The following is a 16437-nucleotide window of genomic DNA, read 5'->3' as shown; positions in this document are numbered from 1 at the left end:
TTCGATTTTACAATAAACTTTTTGTATTTTGTTTTGGGCATAAAAAGCTTACTTATCGTAACTACCTAAGCCAAAGAGTATGAAATTGTTTTCAGTGTTTGAAATAGTTGTCTCGGCTAAATCTTTAGGGTTGCGTCATCACTAGATATCTATCTGAGTTCTAATCCATTTTGTCATCGAATCAATGGCATTTTTAGGCACATTTTCTGCACATCTGGTATATTTCTCAGGAGAGAAATAAATAAATAAAAATTAAATTGGCTAGTTAAAGTGTTTTGTTTGCTGTAAAACGCAAGCACAACGAGGATAGCGGAGCACACATACCGCGCAGGAAGAGTGTGAGATCTGGATTTGTCATCAGTCGACCCGCCCACCTCTTAATTAGGCGAAAAACCTTGAATTCCCTGGAGAGACCCCTGCTACAATGGGCAATAAACAGATAAAACAACAACTGGAGACGGCCCAGAAGACGGGAATCCTGAAGATATCCTTGCAGCGGCTGCAAGAATTCCCACTGCAGCTAAGGGCCTACCCGAATGTCCTGAAAACCCTGGATCTCTCCGAGAATCGCTTCGAACGTGTGCCCGACGAACTGGGCAAGCTGACGCTACTCAAGCACCTCAATCTAAGCGGAAATCGACTGGTGGAACTCAACGAGGTGGTGGGCGAACTGGCCAAGCTGGAGGTGCTGTTGCTGATGGACAATATGCTGACAAGGCTGCCCAAAACCCTGGCCAATTGCACGCACCTGAAGACCGTGAATCTGAGCAACAATCAGCTGAAGGAGTTCCCCTCCATGCTGTGCGGTCTGAAGCAGCTGGATGTCCTGGACCTGTCCAGGAACAAGATCACCGATGTGCCCGCCGATGTGGGCGGACTGTTTGTGACCGAACTGAACCTTAACCAGAACCAAATATCCTCGCTGGCGGAGGAAGTAGCCGATTGTCCCAAGCTGAAGACACTGCGGCTCGAGGAGAACTGCCTTCAGGCAGCGGCCTTTACACCCAAGATCCTCAAGGACTCGAAAATCTGCAACCTGGCCGTCGACGGCAATCTGTTCAACTCGAAACAGTTCACCGATCTCGATGGCTACGATGTCTACATGGAGCGGTATACGGCGGTCAGGAAGAAGATGTTCTAGACTCGATTCAGATCAAATCCCTTTTTTTTTTGTGTGTACCCCAGCCTTTATTTATCCGAGTAAACTAATTTAATAGCTTAATTCAATATGTGTAATGTGTAAAACGATACGAATAAATCGGAAAAAGACAACTTTAACAAGGGCGAGCAAGTAAGTTAGTTTGAAAATGGTAAGTGCAAAATAACAAACAATTGCGAAATCCTATTTCCTTTATTAAAAAAAAATGTTATGATTCAACTTCAATACAAAAATTAGTGAATAACATATACGTATGTAGAAAACAAAAGACCAGCCCCACATCACAGCTTTCCCCGCATCATGGGCAACAAGTGGTTGTGGAAGGACGAGTTGACCGGCTCCTGGTTGATCGGATTTCGGCGTGCCTCCTCCATGAGACGCTCGTACACCCGGCCATCGTGACACCCCAGCGTGGAGCCCAGGACACGATCGTGAAAATCGAATCCATCCACCAGAGCCACCGCATTGGGTCGCAGCTTGGCCAGCAGCTCCTCAAAGCGACGCTCCACGAAGCGCAGTTGGGTGCCAGTGATGCCGTTGTTCCAACGCAGCACGCATCCCGACTGTCGCAGGAATGTATCGATGACGAAAAGCTCAACCAGTTGGCCCAAGATGAGTGAGACATTCGGGCTAAGATCGCCCTTCTTTCGAAGTGCTTCCACTTGCTCCAGTGCATTGCGTGTGAAGAATGCGTGAGCATGGGCTATGGCAGCCGAGGTGAGCTGCCTTCCAGCCAGATTGCTGGCCATCTCGGGACTCACCTTGCCGGATTGGTGCATCTTCTGGGTCTGCCAAGCATCACGCACCTGCTCCATGGCTGAAATCTCCAGCGCTCGCACACAATTCGCAACCAGATTCTTGCCCCAAATCAAACGGGCTGTATCCCTCAAATAGGAGACACTGGAGGGCAGCACCTTGCGTTTTAAGCTATCCGCATACTGCCGGACGAGGAAACGAGCTGTCTGGAGCAGGAGTACTGTGTACTCTCCCTCGTAGGTGTATGTGGCGGCGGTCAGACCATAGATGCTATCGAAATTCGCCGAGGAAAGGAATCCGTGGCCACCGCAACTCTTGCGCAGCAGATCAACTCCCTCGCTGGCCTCGTCGGTGGCCACCGCCTTGAGGCAGCAGCTCAGGGCGTGCAGCTCCGGCAGGGAGTTGCGTCCTTTCGTGCTTTCATCCTCCAGTTGGCGGAGTACGTCCTCGTAGAAGCGCCACAGCCAATCGGATACCAGGCGATAGGACACTCCTCGAGCAATTTGCGGTAGAATCTTTGCCTGCTGTGTGATGTGATCCAAAACAGAGACCTCCGGCTGATCGCTGTTAATCCGGCTCTGGCGACGCACCACGGAATACCTAAAGATAATGATAATTATTATCTAAAGAACCCTGGGTGAGCTGAATGTGTTTTATGGGCTTAATAACAGCTATGATAAACATAATCCCCAGAAACTATATAATCACCTGGTGGCAATGGTGGCAGCCTGGAGCAGTCCAAAGAGCACATCCTTCACGGTAATTACCCGCACATAGACCATTGTGCCGTAGAGCAGCAGCGGAGGTCTACCCTGGACGAAGGTGCCGTCGGTCAGGACTTGGGCGTTCTTCATCAGCATTTGATTGCGCGGTATCCGCACGTCGCGGAGTCCCAGAAAGCCGTTGTTAACGCCATTGCCACCCAGGCGAGGTCCTATATCGCCCACATCGACTCCAGTCAACGGTTCGTGTGTCCTCTCGTCCCTGATCCTCACCACAAATGATTGCAAGCCATAATGCTTGCCCTTCACATATAGCTGGGCCAGCACAATGGCCACATTGGCGGTATTACCAAGTCCGCCGGGCCACCACTTGTATGAACTTTGCGTTGGGGTGTTCAGGATGAATTCCTGCGTGATGGGATCGTAGTCGGCTCGGGTTTCCAGGCCCCGGACAAAGGTGCCGTGACCCAGCTCCGTTTGCGCATAGGTGCCCAGGACGCCGTCCATGTGCCAGGATCGATTGAGCCACTGGGCCTGCTGCTCCTCGGTTCCCTGGCTCAGCAAGGTGGTCATGAACATGGAGAAATGCACCCGAAGGGGGAAGCTCTGCTGGAAGAGGCCCGTGCCCAGGGATCCGGAGAGTAGCAGCCGAAAGTCCCTCAGCATATTCACACTAAGCTGAAGTTGTGGCTGCTTCTCCCGCTGCCATTGGCGCAGTTTGGCCAGGAAGCGTGTGGATCGGGCCACGGTCTGTTCGTAGCGCTCCTTGTATGACAGACAGCTCGGATGCACTGGCTCCGCGAAGTCGGGATCCTCATAGAAACGCCTTTCCAGGGCGCGGCGCTCCTCCAGCTGCCCAGAGCCACCCGCCCACCAGCGGGCAAAGTCCTCGCTGTCCAAGGTGGCCGCCGCCCGCTCTCTCTGCAGATCCGCATTCACAGACATGATCGCTCTATCTCTCCTTCCCGATCTCTCTTTTCCTAGAGTTTTACTTTTCTACGGGATTTCCCAACTTCTCTGCTCGAACGACTCGATTGCACTGAGAAGTTGGTGGCTGGAAGAAACAGTTCTGCAGCTCGAAACATGGCAGCCAGGTCACCAAAGGCGGGGATAGCAGGGGAATATGGTTGGTTATCAGTGATCCGAAATTAAAGATGAGTTGCCAATTAATATACCGGGATTCTTTATACATTTACCACATTATACTCATAAAGGATGCAGTGTATAAGCTATTTATGGATAACTTATACAGAAGAGGCGATCTGGAACCCCTTTGGATGGTCCATCCTGCCTACGCCTTTGGAGCCCCACCACTGCCTCTCTTTCGCGCTCTGCCCGCTGGTGCTCCAACCGCCGTTGTTGCTGCATTGGAGTCACTGAACTGAGAACTGAGCCACTCTCAAATTGCTTGAGCGCCTTAGGGTGGACCATATTCCGTATTTGTCGAAAGTTTCTCAAACTGCGTCTTTCTTACAAGATGCACTTATCATGTTTTAGATTTCGTATCCTAGGTTGTATATTTGGACGGAATTTGTTTCTTACTATTAACTCAAACGCTGATTTGTGTGTTGGTCCACCCTAGCCAAAAATGGCACAAAGTGCGTAAACATCTGATGAGCGGCATTATCTCCTAGTTTTTTAGTTCAAGTTTTTTTTACCGTAGATAAGAAAATCGTAAATATTTCTTGTTGTTTTTGTTTTGCAAAAACCCACAAAGCTCAACAAACAATTATTTCTTTTTCGTACAATAACATTTTTATTTCGTGGATTTCTTGTTATCAACATAACGTTTCTCAATTGGATGACGTTTAGAAAATCTAAGATAACCCTATGGGCCATTGTCAAATTGTTTATAAATAGAAACTAAAAGACATGGAAAGAGCGATTTTATTTATATAAATAAATAAATATATTATTATACATACGAGCTTCTGCAACCTGGATTTTAGGACAAATTCTCAATTTAAATTTCCCGCTCTTCAAGAATGCAACATAAAATATAAAAAAACACTGGCCATTTTAATAACTATAAAGAGTAATTATTATAATATTATTGATGTGCCAAAAATGCAACGTGAATTACAATTTATTTTACAAGAAAACATAAGTTTTGTAATAAAAAAAAGCTTAGGAGTACCCCTATTAAAAAGTTTTCAGCATAAAAGCTCGTCGAATGTGTGACCAATTGTCGGAGTAATTTAGTGGCGCCCGACGAATGGCCACACTGCCGGCCAGCTGATCGCCCGCGTGCAGATTTCTCGACTTTATTTTCCTTATTTGGCTGTTGTTGTTTTGGGCCGCCGGTACCGCTTAGCTTTCTGTCTTCCTCTCTCTCTGTCTTTCTCTCTCGCTCCCACCAACGGCACCGCCATGGGTAAGAACACGAAGCGCAACAAGAAGACAAAACAGCAGCAACAGCAGCCACAACAAAACGGAGTAACTGCATCCGCATCCGGCACAGCAGTCGAGGATTTTGAGGACCAGCAGGCGGCCAGTTCGTTGCCCAGTTTAAACGGCAAAAAGAGGAGCCAACTAAACAAGCTCGTCGAGGAACTGCTTGACTTGGTGGAAAAGCAACCGGCGAATCCCAACGAGGAATGGAAGCAGTACGGGCAGCTACAGGAGCTGCTCAAACAAATCATGATCCTGGAGGAGCCACTCAGCCAAGCAGTGTGTCCGCAGATCAGCGATTCCCCCGACGATCAGACCCGTCTGGCCAAAGTGGAGGCGTTCAGTGCGTGGGCCAAAGATGGCGGAGTTCACAGTGAGGGACTGGAGATAGCCATCTTTCCCGGCTACCAACTGGGTCTGCGGGCCACCCGACCGTTGGCCAAGGATGAGCTGGTGCTCAGCGTGCCCCGGAAGCTCATCTTATCCGAGGAAAACAACTCCGATTGCCGCCTATTTGGCAAAATGACGCAGGCCACCCACTTGAACCTGGCCTATGATCTGGTCATCGAGAAGATCCGTGGCGAGTTCAGCGAGTGGCGGCCCTACATTGATGTTCTGCCTGCCAAATACAACACCGTGCTATACTTTACCACCAAGCAGATGGAGCTCCTCCGGGGCACCGCTGCAGCCGCTCTGGCAATGCGTCAGTGTCGCGTCATCGCCAAGCAGTACGCCTTCCTCTACAAGTACGCCCACACCATGACTGAGCCGAGCACCGGGAACAGGAGCCATCCGGGCGAAAGAGGCCTCTTTTTCACGCAGCACGGACTCTGCTACAAGCTATACAGGTGAGTTTCGATTGAGATTTGGGATTGCAATAAAGGTGCTAAAGGTGCCTTAAAAAAATATCGCTACTTTTAAAGTTTGTTCTACTAAGTTTAAGAAGAAATATGATTCTGTGCTAAAAAGATGGCTTAAGGCCAAGTTTTCTGCTCTGAAGATCTTTTCAGTTGGCCTAGAAATAGAAATATTGTATACCTTTCCGGAATTCCATTTTTAAATCCTGCCCTCGTGTTGATCTTTCCCTAAGTGTGTTTTTCGGTTTAGTTTGGGCTTGTTTTTGCTGCAGAGAGGCCTCTGAATCTGCCAGTTGTCCCACTGGCCATAAATTACATGTTCACTTACAGCTGGTGCTGTTTGTTTTAAAGCGAGAGTAGATGCATATGGCCAGATTGCCCGACCATTGTTGACCTTCCCGTCTGGCATTGTGATCGCATTGTTTTGCCGAAGATCTACGATCTATTTACGGATCCGCTTCCACTTGCGACGGCTGGGTCATGGTGCACTGGGATGGGTCTGGTTGTGGTTGTGGTTCTGGTTCTCCACTCGCTTCTGTATTTATAGTGCCGCGATTTCGACACCAATCTTCGGTTGTGGTCGAAAACCCCAGCGAGTCATGCGGTTAGTCAAGTGCTTTCGAAATGCTTGAAATCTTTGCCACAATTTGTTCTACATTTTATTTCTCAAAAAAATCAAATTGAAACTTATTTACATACATATTTGAGCGTGCTTAAATATATAATTATATTTATATATATAAATATATATATATATATATATATACTGTCGCCAGATGTTCTACTGCCTAGTGAGAGGGGCGGGGGTGGTAACGAAAATCAAATCAAAAATAAAGTGCCTGCACTACGAAATAAATACAGGTGTTTCATCTATTTTCACTTCTTGGTTTTTGCAGTACATTTTGCGCATTTAAAATATTAGTGTTGTTGTTGTTGTTGCTGTTGGTATTGTTGTGCTAATGACCACGCCCACATAGCGCCCATTTATGCCTTGCCTTGATCTAAATTCAATTAAATTTTGGTATTTTAGTCAGTGCCAGAAAGAAGTTTGCTTCAGTTAAATCGTATCGAACACAGTTTTCTTCATTTTCTTTTGGTTTTTATTTATTTTGTTTTCGTAATTTCCTCATTAATATTTATTGTCCTCATAAATGGTTTTATTTTGCTTTCTCGAATTTCAATATTTATTCGATTTGGGCCTTTTTTTGGGAAAGTGTCTGAACACAACTGTACCTTGTTTGGCTAAGATCCTGTTCTGTTGTTCTGTATTTAAGTTAGTTTTCGTCTTTATCTCGTGCTAAGAAACCCATTTGAATGCCGTGTCCTATGATTTAGTTGATAGAGTCGCGTTAGTTGATGGATCATAATCGTACATTAGGTCTAGATAGTTGGAAACGATAGTTTGCCGAGCTTAGAGACTAGCAACAGTGCGCGCCATAAACGTAGGGCGGATTGAACTAGGTTTTGCGGTCTACAACGATACAAATGAATCAGAAAATAAATAAAGTAAAAATAAATAACATAAAGTGGACTATACAGTTTACATTCCAATCTGTCATGAAAATATTTAAAAATGAACACTATTCTTTTTAAACTGTATGTCTGCACAATCTTTTTGAACCTTTTCTTACAAAGCGCCTTATGGCCATGCCACGCACTGTCTAAATGTGTTTTCTAGGTTGGTTTTTTGTTAGTTTTACTTTCTCTCACAGAATGTTCCTCTAATCGAGTTCAAAAAAATTCCACCTCCTACCTGCTTAAACTAATTAATCGACTAACTTTTGCTCCTTCGCGTTAGAGTGTGTATGCTTGTGTGTGTTGGGGGGATGTCATTGTGTGTGTGTGTGTGTTAAGTGTACATTTATATAAAACTTGGCCTAAACAACGGTCTATTGTTACTAGAGGAGCCTACTGCCTATTGCCTAATTGTCGAAGGATTTGCGCAGTGTGTCGAATAGATATTCCTGCACCTCCGGCGAACTGGGATCCATTGTGTTCAGCTTCTGTTGAGCACTTCTCAGCGAAATGGCCAGGCCACGCCCACTCAGCGCCTCCGGTGGAGCAGGTGGCTGCGCCCCCGTTGTAATGGTGGTATTCGTGGTGCTATTCGTGGTCAGCGAGGTGGCGGTGCTCATCGTGGCGGATCCATCGCGGGCAAAGAGCATTGAACTCTGCCGCTGCAGCTGATGAACGGGCGTGCAACAGGCCACCGAAGTGGAGATGCTGGCTATGCCCGTCTTAGATCCCGATCCTGATCCAGATCCAGCCCCTGTTCCCGAACTGGATCCAATGACCAGCTCTTCCATGTGCTGGCGCATCGAGGAACGACGCGATGGCTGCGCCATCTGCGGCAGCTTGCTCTTCATCGCATTGTAGGTGCGCAGGTAGCTGCTCTTTCTCCTGCGCTGCTGTTTCCATCGGCACACGACGAAGATGACCAGGAAGGTGGCCAACGCGGTGACCACTATCGCCGTGCTGGCCACAATCGCGGACTTGATCCCGGATGGCATGCTGGCGTACAAGCTGCTCAAATGCTGCTGCGATACGGCGGATGTGGCCGCCGCTGCAGCAGGACTGCGATGGAATCCCGGACCGGAGAGCTCCAGATCCAGGAGATCGTGTGCCCGCGCCACCTCGTTCTCGATCTCATCGATCACATCGTTATTCGGCGGCAGCCGACTGTTATCCGCCATCGAGGAGGAGTTGCCGCCATAAGGACTCACGCTTAGATCAATGTCAATGCTGGTGGGCTCCGAATCAACGTTGGAGTCCGCCTCCTGGGAACTTCCGTCGAGCAGCAGTCGAGGCGGTGGCAGGAAATAAGGATTCCTCTCCTCGGTGGCCGTGGCCAAGGAGGCGAGTGCCAGCGTCTTCCACGACGGGAAGAATCCCAGCGACTTTTCGCCACGCGAATTGATCGAAATGGTTCCAGTTCCGGCTCCAATGGTCGCCGATGAGGAAGATGTCTGTGCGTAGGCGGGACCTGAAAGGAAAGCATTTGAGCGACAGGAAGCTGAACGAGATTAAGACAGAGCGAGCGGGGCGAGAAACGGAGGAAGTTATTTAGTCTTTGAAGGCAATTCAAAAAAGTAAAGGGTCAAGTTAGGAAGAATCATAGGGCAGCTGGCAGGCAGGGATCTTAATGGCTATTTATGTAAATCCATTTAACCAACAATTATTTATGCCATTACAATACAATTCTACTTTCTAATTGAACTTAAGCAAACTATTTGATTAGATTTTATTGTTTTGAGGGGCTTATGCCAACTACTCGTACTTTCAATATATATTTAGTTGTTGTTAGCTAATGTTTCTATATGTGGAAGCCCGCGAAGGAGCAAAAGACCTCATCCCGACCTTTCACCCCTCCTGCCACTGCCCCCTTTCCCGGCCCCGCCCCCTCTTCCTGCCACGCCCCTGGCCTCCGCCAATCGCTGGCGTTGCTGGCGCAACCTTAAAGCCGTAATACCTCGACTTCCCATCGGTTTGACCTCGTCATTTGGCTCGATATCGATGATGGAGGTGAAGTAGCTTGAGCCTTGCGAGTCGGTCTTGATCTCATCGGGCTTGACGCTCTTCAGATCCATTAGATTAAAGTGCGGAAAGTTCTCGAAGGCCGTAACAATGTCCATGTTATCCTGCAGCAGAACCTTCTGGCCGGGATACAGACGCGAGTGCTCATCGCCGCCGTTCACGATGGTGGACAGATGCAGTTGGCTAGAGCCGCGTTTGCGGTGCTCGATCAGCTCCTCCAGGGTCATGTTGCGCTGCTCCAGAACCTTAAACAGTCGATTACCCGACCGCCGATCCTCAATGAGTTCCAGCAGATCGGTGCGGTCGTCCACATCGTCTATGACATTCAATTGCGGTGGCTTTGCCGCCGATAAAGAAGGTGGTGGTGCATAGGACGGTGGTGGTGGTTCATAGGAGGGAGAGGGTGGTGGTGGTGGAGGTGGTGGTGCTGCTGCTGCAGGAGTGGGCGACCTTGCTGGTGGTGCAGGCGCAAGTGCTGGTGGTGCTGGCACGCGAGTGTGATGCGTGTGACTCTCCACTTCGTCGAAAAAGTTCTCCAGCTCGTCCTCTCCGTAATTAAGTTCTTCGCTGTTTTTGTTTGATGGTGTAGCTGATGTGGTAGAACTAGGTGAAGCCTCAACCGGATCCACCTCCTCACTACTCTCTCCATTATTGCTCCCTATAAAGTTATCCTTTAATCGCTTTTGATTCTCTTTCACACTGGAATTTCGCAGACGATAGCGCGGACTTCCGGGCGCAAAGGAAGGAGCAGCTGGTGGTTCTGGTGTCTCGGTGGGCGGAATGCCTTCTCCAGACTCTGCCTCACTGGAATCGGGTTCCACCACCTCCTGGTTCTCCTGATTCTCCTGACTTTGTTCCTGATCCTGCTCATCTTCCCGTTCGCTTTCCTCCGAGTTTTCCCTCTCCTCCTCACGACTTTCCTCCACGTTATTAACCACCGTGGTGCTAGTGGAGTAGGAGTAAGCGGTGCTAGTTTCCACTTCCTGAGTGGTGGTCACTGCCGTTGCTGTGGTGGTGCTAGTGGTGCTGCTAGTGATCGGCTTGAAAAGTCCTGGTGGCTTTAGGGTGGACCGAAGATGCTGCCGCTTCTTGTAGAGTGGCACCCGGGTGGTGGTGCTAGTGGCGCTTGCACTTGCAGTGGTGCTGGTGGCCATGGTGGTGCTACTGTGACCATTGACTCCACCCAAAATGCGTCTTGTAGTGCCGCTCTCCCGCGAAGAGCTGCCAAAGAGCTTAAGGCGCTGCAGGGCGTTAGGGAATTTGGCCTTGTTTTTGGCTATCACGGATTCATCCTCATCGTTGCCAGTGGTGCTAGTTGTGGTATACGCAGCAGGCAATCTCCGCACACCCTGTTTGTTCTGTTGGTTAGACAGCTTTTTCGGGGGATCCGCTCGTGAGCCTGGGGAGGAATACGTGGAGGCTGGTGGGGCAACGGCTGTGGTTTGCAGTGCCAACAGAGCATTCTGTTTACCCTTGAGCAGATCGTCCAACGAAAGATTTTTCTGCTGCAGGATTTCACTGAGACTCAGACCTCCGGAATTCTTCAGGATGTTCTTCAAATCCACAGAAGTTTTGGTAGGTGTCGCAGCGCCAGCATCGACAATGGGTTCCTTTTTGGCCTGGCCATATGGGCGACGATAGGCTTTGCTGGGACTACTGCCCTGCGGACTGGCATCCGTGGGCTCTACTCGCTTGCGCTGTTTCTCCCGTTCGCGATCTCTTTCGAGAGCGGCCATGGGTTCCCTCACCAAGGGTTGATTCCTTCTTCGCAGTGCGTCTGCATCATCCTCCACATGACCGCGCCAGTAAGCTGATGTCGGTTCTGGACCAGAATCCTCCTCCGTGGCCCCCATTGTGGCCAGCGGAAGTTGGGGGCGTCGTTTCCGCTTACGAGTTGCCAACTGAGCAGTACGACGACGGTTGGATGTGGCACCAATTCCACTTCCGCTACCATCGCCCGAGCCCTTTGAATCCTCCACAATCAGGGAAACACCTGTCTGCAGCAGCTGTAAGAAAAAAAGAAGTTAATAATCAAACGATTGTTTTCCTAAATGAATGTATTAAGTATATTGCTATTGGAAGTCCCCATATCAGTTCTCTAAGTGTACAAAAACACTTTCTCAACTTAAACCACATAAATAAACGGTGTGATGGATGAGCCCGTGCCATCTGATTGATGGAATCAATAAATATTTGGATCGCTCTTCATTGGCTTTCCTTCATAATCAGTTTCCCGAACATGCTTGTGAAAACCTTCGCTCATTTCGAATTATTGACATTTAATCAAATGTCTGTTGTTTGTTGGAGAAAAAGCCATCTGCTGCACTCCTTTGCCATTTCCTTTCGAAAACAAGAAACATTTGTGGAAACGAAAGTCATCAACATTAAGGTCATAGTTGGATGTTTTTGTTATAGAAGACTAAATGATGCTGACGCTCCAATTTTTATGTGTATTATTCAAATACTAAAATGCGGATAGATTTCATTTGTACGTTTATATTTCTATTCAGAAAATTTGTCGATAATTGTATATATATATTTTTATTCAAAAAACCTTTGCACATAATTATGAGAAATACTGTATTGCCAGGGAGGTGGGCCAAAAGGGGCGTGTCTCTGCAGCTGGCATGAGCTTATGTAATTAATTTTCAATTTTCGACTGGCAAGAGAAGCGAACGGAAGACCAGATAAAGATGCATACAGGATACAGGATTGATTACGAACAGGCGGAATGCATGCATATATATTAGGCCATGAATAATATATGTATTTGAGTGCTCGGTATGTTTGCCTTTGATTAACTGCCGGCAAAGGCGATGGACATCCTTGTCATTTAATCAGACTAATGCATTATGACATCCCCTTTGCGGTTTCACCTTTTTGACCCCATCGATTGGCCAGACAGATGCCGAAATAATTGAACCAAAAGCCAGAAGGCAAACTATTTATGGAAAACTTGTACGGAAACAACTCATTACAATGCCAAAAGAAATACAAGAAATCCTGCTGGCAAAAACATGCAAACAATGCACAAATAATGGAGAACAGGAAACAATCGTTGCATAAGCCCCGGAAAATCGAATCGAGTCGTTCCGAATAGTATGGCATGGTATGGAATGGATTCCCAGACTGCAACCTCCGACCATTACACGCATTTCTCTCACGTCATTTGCTGTGACATCTCTTTCGAGTCAGCTTTCTTTAACTTTTTTTTTGTTCCTTTCTGCACCATTTTCAATTTGTTCTAAGTTTCTAGCATTTCCCCCGTGAAAAAGGAACAGCCGTAAAAGGGGGTTGGGAGGGAAACTGCCGGAATATGCATGCATAATGAAGACAGACGAAGGCTGGGGGAAGTAGGAGGTGACCTCACGTCGCCAATTTGTATCGTAAGAGTCTCAACTTGACCGGCAAACCAATATGGCAAAGCCAGGTAAAACTGTTTGCCAGAATCATAAATCAACATTTTTTGTTGCCAGCAGATAGGTGGATCATATAGGAAATTAGGTATTGGAATCCACTAAATTAAGAGATGAGTTTCACACGAATCCCAATTACAGGATAAGAATTTTTAACTTGTCTGCGGCAAGCAAGTTGCATTTAGCATTCTGCATTTCCAATTGGAGAGCAGCAGCATTCAAAGGCTTGTTTTTGACACATATTATTTTGAGGCGTAATGGCAAGCCAAAGATCGAAGGGCAACAGAGACGCAGAAAGCCACAAAAGACGTCGACAATTCGAGTCACTTGAAAATGTCAGTTCGGAGAGTTTATTAAATCCGGATGGCAGGATGCCTGGATGCCGGACTGGATGGCTGACTCACTTCCCTTTGTAAATGACAGGTGAGAAGCGCACCTGGCTCCCCGAGTCTGGCATCCTTCATCCTTGGTTGTTACCTCCAGGCAACTTTGTCGATGAGGGGAGGGAGAAAAAAGATGCCGTCCTTGTGAGACCCTTAAGCCAGTCGATTTTCATCGATAAATGTCAGGATACATTAACAAAAAAAAACACCGTTTTCCCTACAAAGAATATATAGTTACGAAATTATCACAAAAATGTCAATCAAAACTAGCACGCAATATAATTTATATTTCTCTCGTCTTTAGTTGAACACAATGCGTGTTTCTCACTTAAAGTCATAAACCTCTTACGGATACAAAATGGAAAACTGTACAATTGCCCCCGGTGCAGCCATCACTGAAAATGTATATATGTCGACAAAGGAAAAAGCTTGCCATACTAAATAACTTAATGGCGCATTCAAGTTCAGTTATCCGATTAACTAGGAAATTAGGAAAGTAGAAAGGTAGAAAGTAAAGCAGCAGACCCTTGAATGCTGATTAACTTTTTTCTAGGTACAGACGCCACAAAGGGCCGCACTCGCTCGAGCCTTTCCAACACTGGCAGCACTGCCACCTGATAACTTATTACTTTTAATAAAAATACCCTGCCGCTTCTGTAAAGAGGCTGGTTGGTAAGACATAACAGCCAATACAAAGGCTTCGAGAAAAAGTTTACAACTTCTCTGCTTCTTTCCACTGCTGCCCAGAAATAAATATGGTGAAGAGAGGGAAAAAGGGTGAAAACTTACTGCAATAGCTTTTCTAGATCTTGTCCATGGTGATTTCTAACAAAGTGAGTGGCTACTCACACCCCAAACCACTTCAAACAAGTTGCTGCTTTTCATAATTAAATTGAAAAATTTATGCACAATTAAATGAAAAACTTTTCTTTGTGGCCGAAGCAGCAGAAACCGCAGTAAAGCGAAAAAAGAAGCCAAACATAGCCAAAAAAAAAAAAACGGGGGAAAAGAAATGCTTGGAACCAAGTCGACCAAATGGTACTCTGCTCTATAGTTTGGGAGACAAAAATAATTATAATATTTAAAGGTTTTTTTTAACAGTTTTTTTCATAGCACCTTACATTGTATCTTTCAGATGGGCCGTTTCCACAGTGATGACCCGGCAGAATTTGGTGCCCAGCGAAAAACAAGAATCAGAGGACGGGCCAAAATTGATCTCGGCTTTGATTCCGTACTGGGATATGGCGAACCATAGGCCGGGCAAGATAACCTCCTTCTATGCCACCGTGTCCAGGCAACTGGAATGCACCGCTCAGGAAGCTGTTAACACTGGAGAACAGTTTTTCATCTACTATGGCGATCGGTCGAATACTGATCTTCTAGTGCACAATGGGTAAGCATCTTACATCTTATCATCTTATCTTATATTCATCATTTACTTTATAGTTTCGTAGACCCTAACAACACCAAGGACTATGTTAATATTCGTGTAGGCCTGAGTCTCACGGACGCTCTTGCTGCGAAGAGGGCAAGCATTCTGGACAAGCTGAACATCCGGCACACCGCAGAGCTGCGTGTGCTGCCTGCGCCGGATTTCATTTCCAAGGAGTTGCTGGCATTCGTTCGGGTTTTCAAGATGAGCGCCGAGCAGTTGGATCACTGGTGCAGCGACTTGGACCGGGCCGGGGACCTGCTGCACATCGACTGCGCCCTGGAGACGGATCACGAGACACGAACGTGGCAGTTCCTGGAGGACAGGTTGAAGCTGCTTCTGGCCGTCTTTAATAAGGAAATGCATGAGGCCGACGAAGTGAAGGAGCTGGAACTCAAGGATGGCCAGGAGATCGAGCTCATGCTCTTCCTGTATCGCCGTTTAGAGCGAAGCATTCTCGCCGGAGCTTTACAATACGCCCAAGAGCATCGCAAGGTCTAGGGATTTAAGCAGACAACCCACAAAATTCGAGTGGCCATCGAAAGCGAAATCAATAACTCAGTCTAGCATTAGCAATTAGCTATCTATTTTTTTTTTTCTACCATTACTTAACTTATTTTAACTGAAAGTTTAAGTCAACAGGTTTTGAAGTTGGATACCAAAATAACTTATAATTCTACAACGATGGATTTGTTGTACATTGAGTAACGGAATATTCTGCTAGATTTTAAACTCGTGTTCGTCTAGTGTGCTACGCGCATTCTAGGATATAGCGTTTTATTGTTTTATGTTTGTTTATTTTATTAATTACAATCATGACAGTTTTAGTATTTTGGAATTAAAAATGAAGTCTAACAGCGCAATGTAACCTTTTATAATTTTGTCAAGAAGTTTTTATGACTAAATATAAGATAGGTCAAAAAAAAAAAACAAAAACTATTTAAGTTGCGGTTGCATCTCTTCCAGGTCACGAGGGTTGAGTAAAATTCCACTTCGGTTCATTTAATTGCCCATAACTAATTGACTGCCAGACGTCCAGCTGTGACAGCCTCAAAAACCAATCAATTTGCAAAATCAATCCCCCGCTTGCTGCCAAACCATCCGACACTGGCTATATGGATGTATGTGGATGCGGATGCCTTGTCTATAGAAGCAAAGTATTTGATTGCGCCCAATGTGTCTTTTCGGAGGTCATAGGTCGGTTGCAGAACGCGGAGGAACGGAAATGAAATTGTACATTTAAATTTGACAACGTCAAAATGATTAAACGAAATTCTTTTTTATCTTTTCATGAATACTTTTACACATAAAATTCGGTTCTTTAGCTTTCTGAATTATTTTGATGTACCAAAAATATATAATTTTATAATTTTTCCGTAAAAGAGTCCATTGTTTTGTACACTATTTTGAAAATTATTATTAAAAAACGGAAAGTGTCCTGCCTTCCAGATCGGAACTTTATTTTCCCATTTTTCACAAAAGTGCGCATTTGGTAAGGTAAATTGTGAGATTTTTCGGTTTAAATTACCAGGCGAGTTCCAAAACTTGAGCGACGTGTTTTTTTTTCTTGGTCTCGCCAATTATTCACCAAAAAAAACTAGTCTTAATTTTTAGTAAAGAAATATCGGAATTTCTATCACAACTTTTGTAATGAAAGTTCAAATGTGGAATGCCATACCTTGTTGGATTCGTAGCTTAATTTCCTATCCAGTGGCATTCCCAGCTAAAAATTTTTAATTTTCGCGATTTTTCGAAAAAAAACGTGATGCCTTATAAAAAAGTGAAAA

At 46.1% G+C, this 16437-nt stretch overlaps 4 protein-coding genes across 6 annotated transcripts in view; 2 read left to right on the top strand and 2 right to left on the bottom strand.

Annotated features, from left to right (window-relative positions):
* The first annotated feature begins 206 nt into the window (after positions 1 to 206).
* Positions 207 to 1276, top strand: CG3040 (uncharacterized protein). Its single transcript, NM_132144.3, has one exon. It carries the CDS (start codon positions 425 to 427, stop codon positions 1139 to 1141), a length of 717 nt encoding a protein of 238 aa, NP_572372.1. The 5' UTR covers positions 207 to 424; the 3' UTR covers positions 1142 to 1276.
* Positions 1277 to 1334: 58 nt separating this feature from the next.
* CG4586 (uncharacterized protein) lies at positions 1335 to 3682 on the bottom strand. Its single transcript, NM_132143.3, has 2 exons — positions 2624 to 3682; positions 1335 to 2515 (listed from the first exon to the last, which is right to left on the bottom strand). The coding sequence occupies exons 1-2, from the start codon at positions 3580 to 3582 to the stop codon at positions 1441 to 1443; spliced, it is 2034 nt and encodes a 677-aa protein (NP_572371.1). The 5' UTR covers positions 3583 to 3682; the 3' UTR covers positions 1335 to 1440.
* Positions 3683 to 4770: 1088 nt separating this feature from the next.
* CG14431 (uncharacterized protein) overlaps positions 4771 to 16437 on the bottom strand; it is a 60553-nt gene continuing 48886 nt past the window's right edge. Inside the window, exons 3-4 of one of the 3 annotated variants that reach the window (NM_001298044.1) lie at positions 9355 to 11425; positions 4771 to 8868 (exon numbers count right to left, since the gene is read on the bottom strand). In NM_001298044.1, the coding sequence (NP_001284973.1) occupies positions 7808 to 8868; positions 9355 to 11425 (3132 nt within the window). In that variant the 3' untranslated portion in view covers positions 4771 to 7807. Of the gene's footprint in view, positions 8869 to 9300; positions 11426 to 16437 lie in introns of all 3 variants that reach the window. The other 2 variants (NM_001382030.1, NM_132141.5) reach the window with 2 other exon arrangements.
* On the top strand, positions 4850 to 15568 carry Setd3 (SET domain containing 3). Its single transcript, NM_167100.3, has 3 exons — positions 4850 to 5876; positions 14354 to 14611; positions 14665 to 15568. The coding sequence occupies exons 1-3, from the start codon at positions 5008 to 5010 to the stop codon at positions 15149 to 15151; spliced, it is 1614 nt and encodes a 537-aa protein (NP_727144.1). The 5' UTR covers positions 4850 to 5007; the 3' UTR covers positions 15152 to 15568.

This window comes from Drosophila melanogaster, chromosome X (genome assembly GCF_000001215.4).
Source record: "Drosophila melanogaster chromosome X".
NCBI classification, from domain to species: domain Eukaryota; kingdom Metazoa; phylum Arthropoda; class Insecta; order Diptera; family Drosophilidae; genus Drosophila; species Drosophila melanogaster.
The sequence above is the reverse complement of the archived record's forward strand: the minus strand, read 5'-3'. Positions and strand labels throughout refer to the sequence as shown.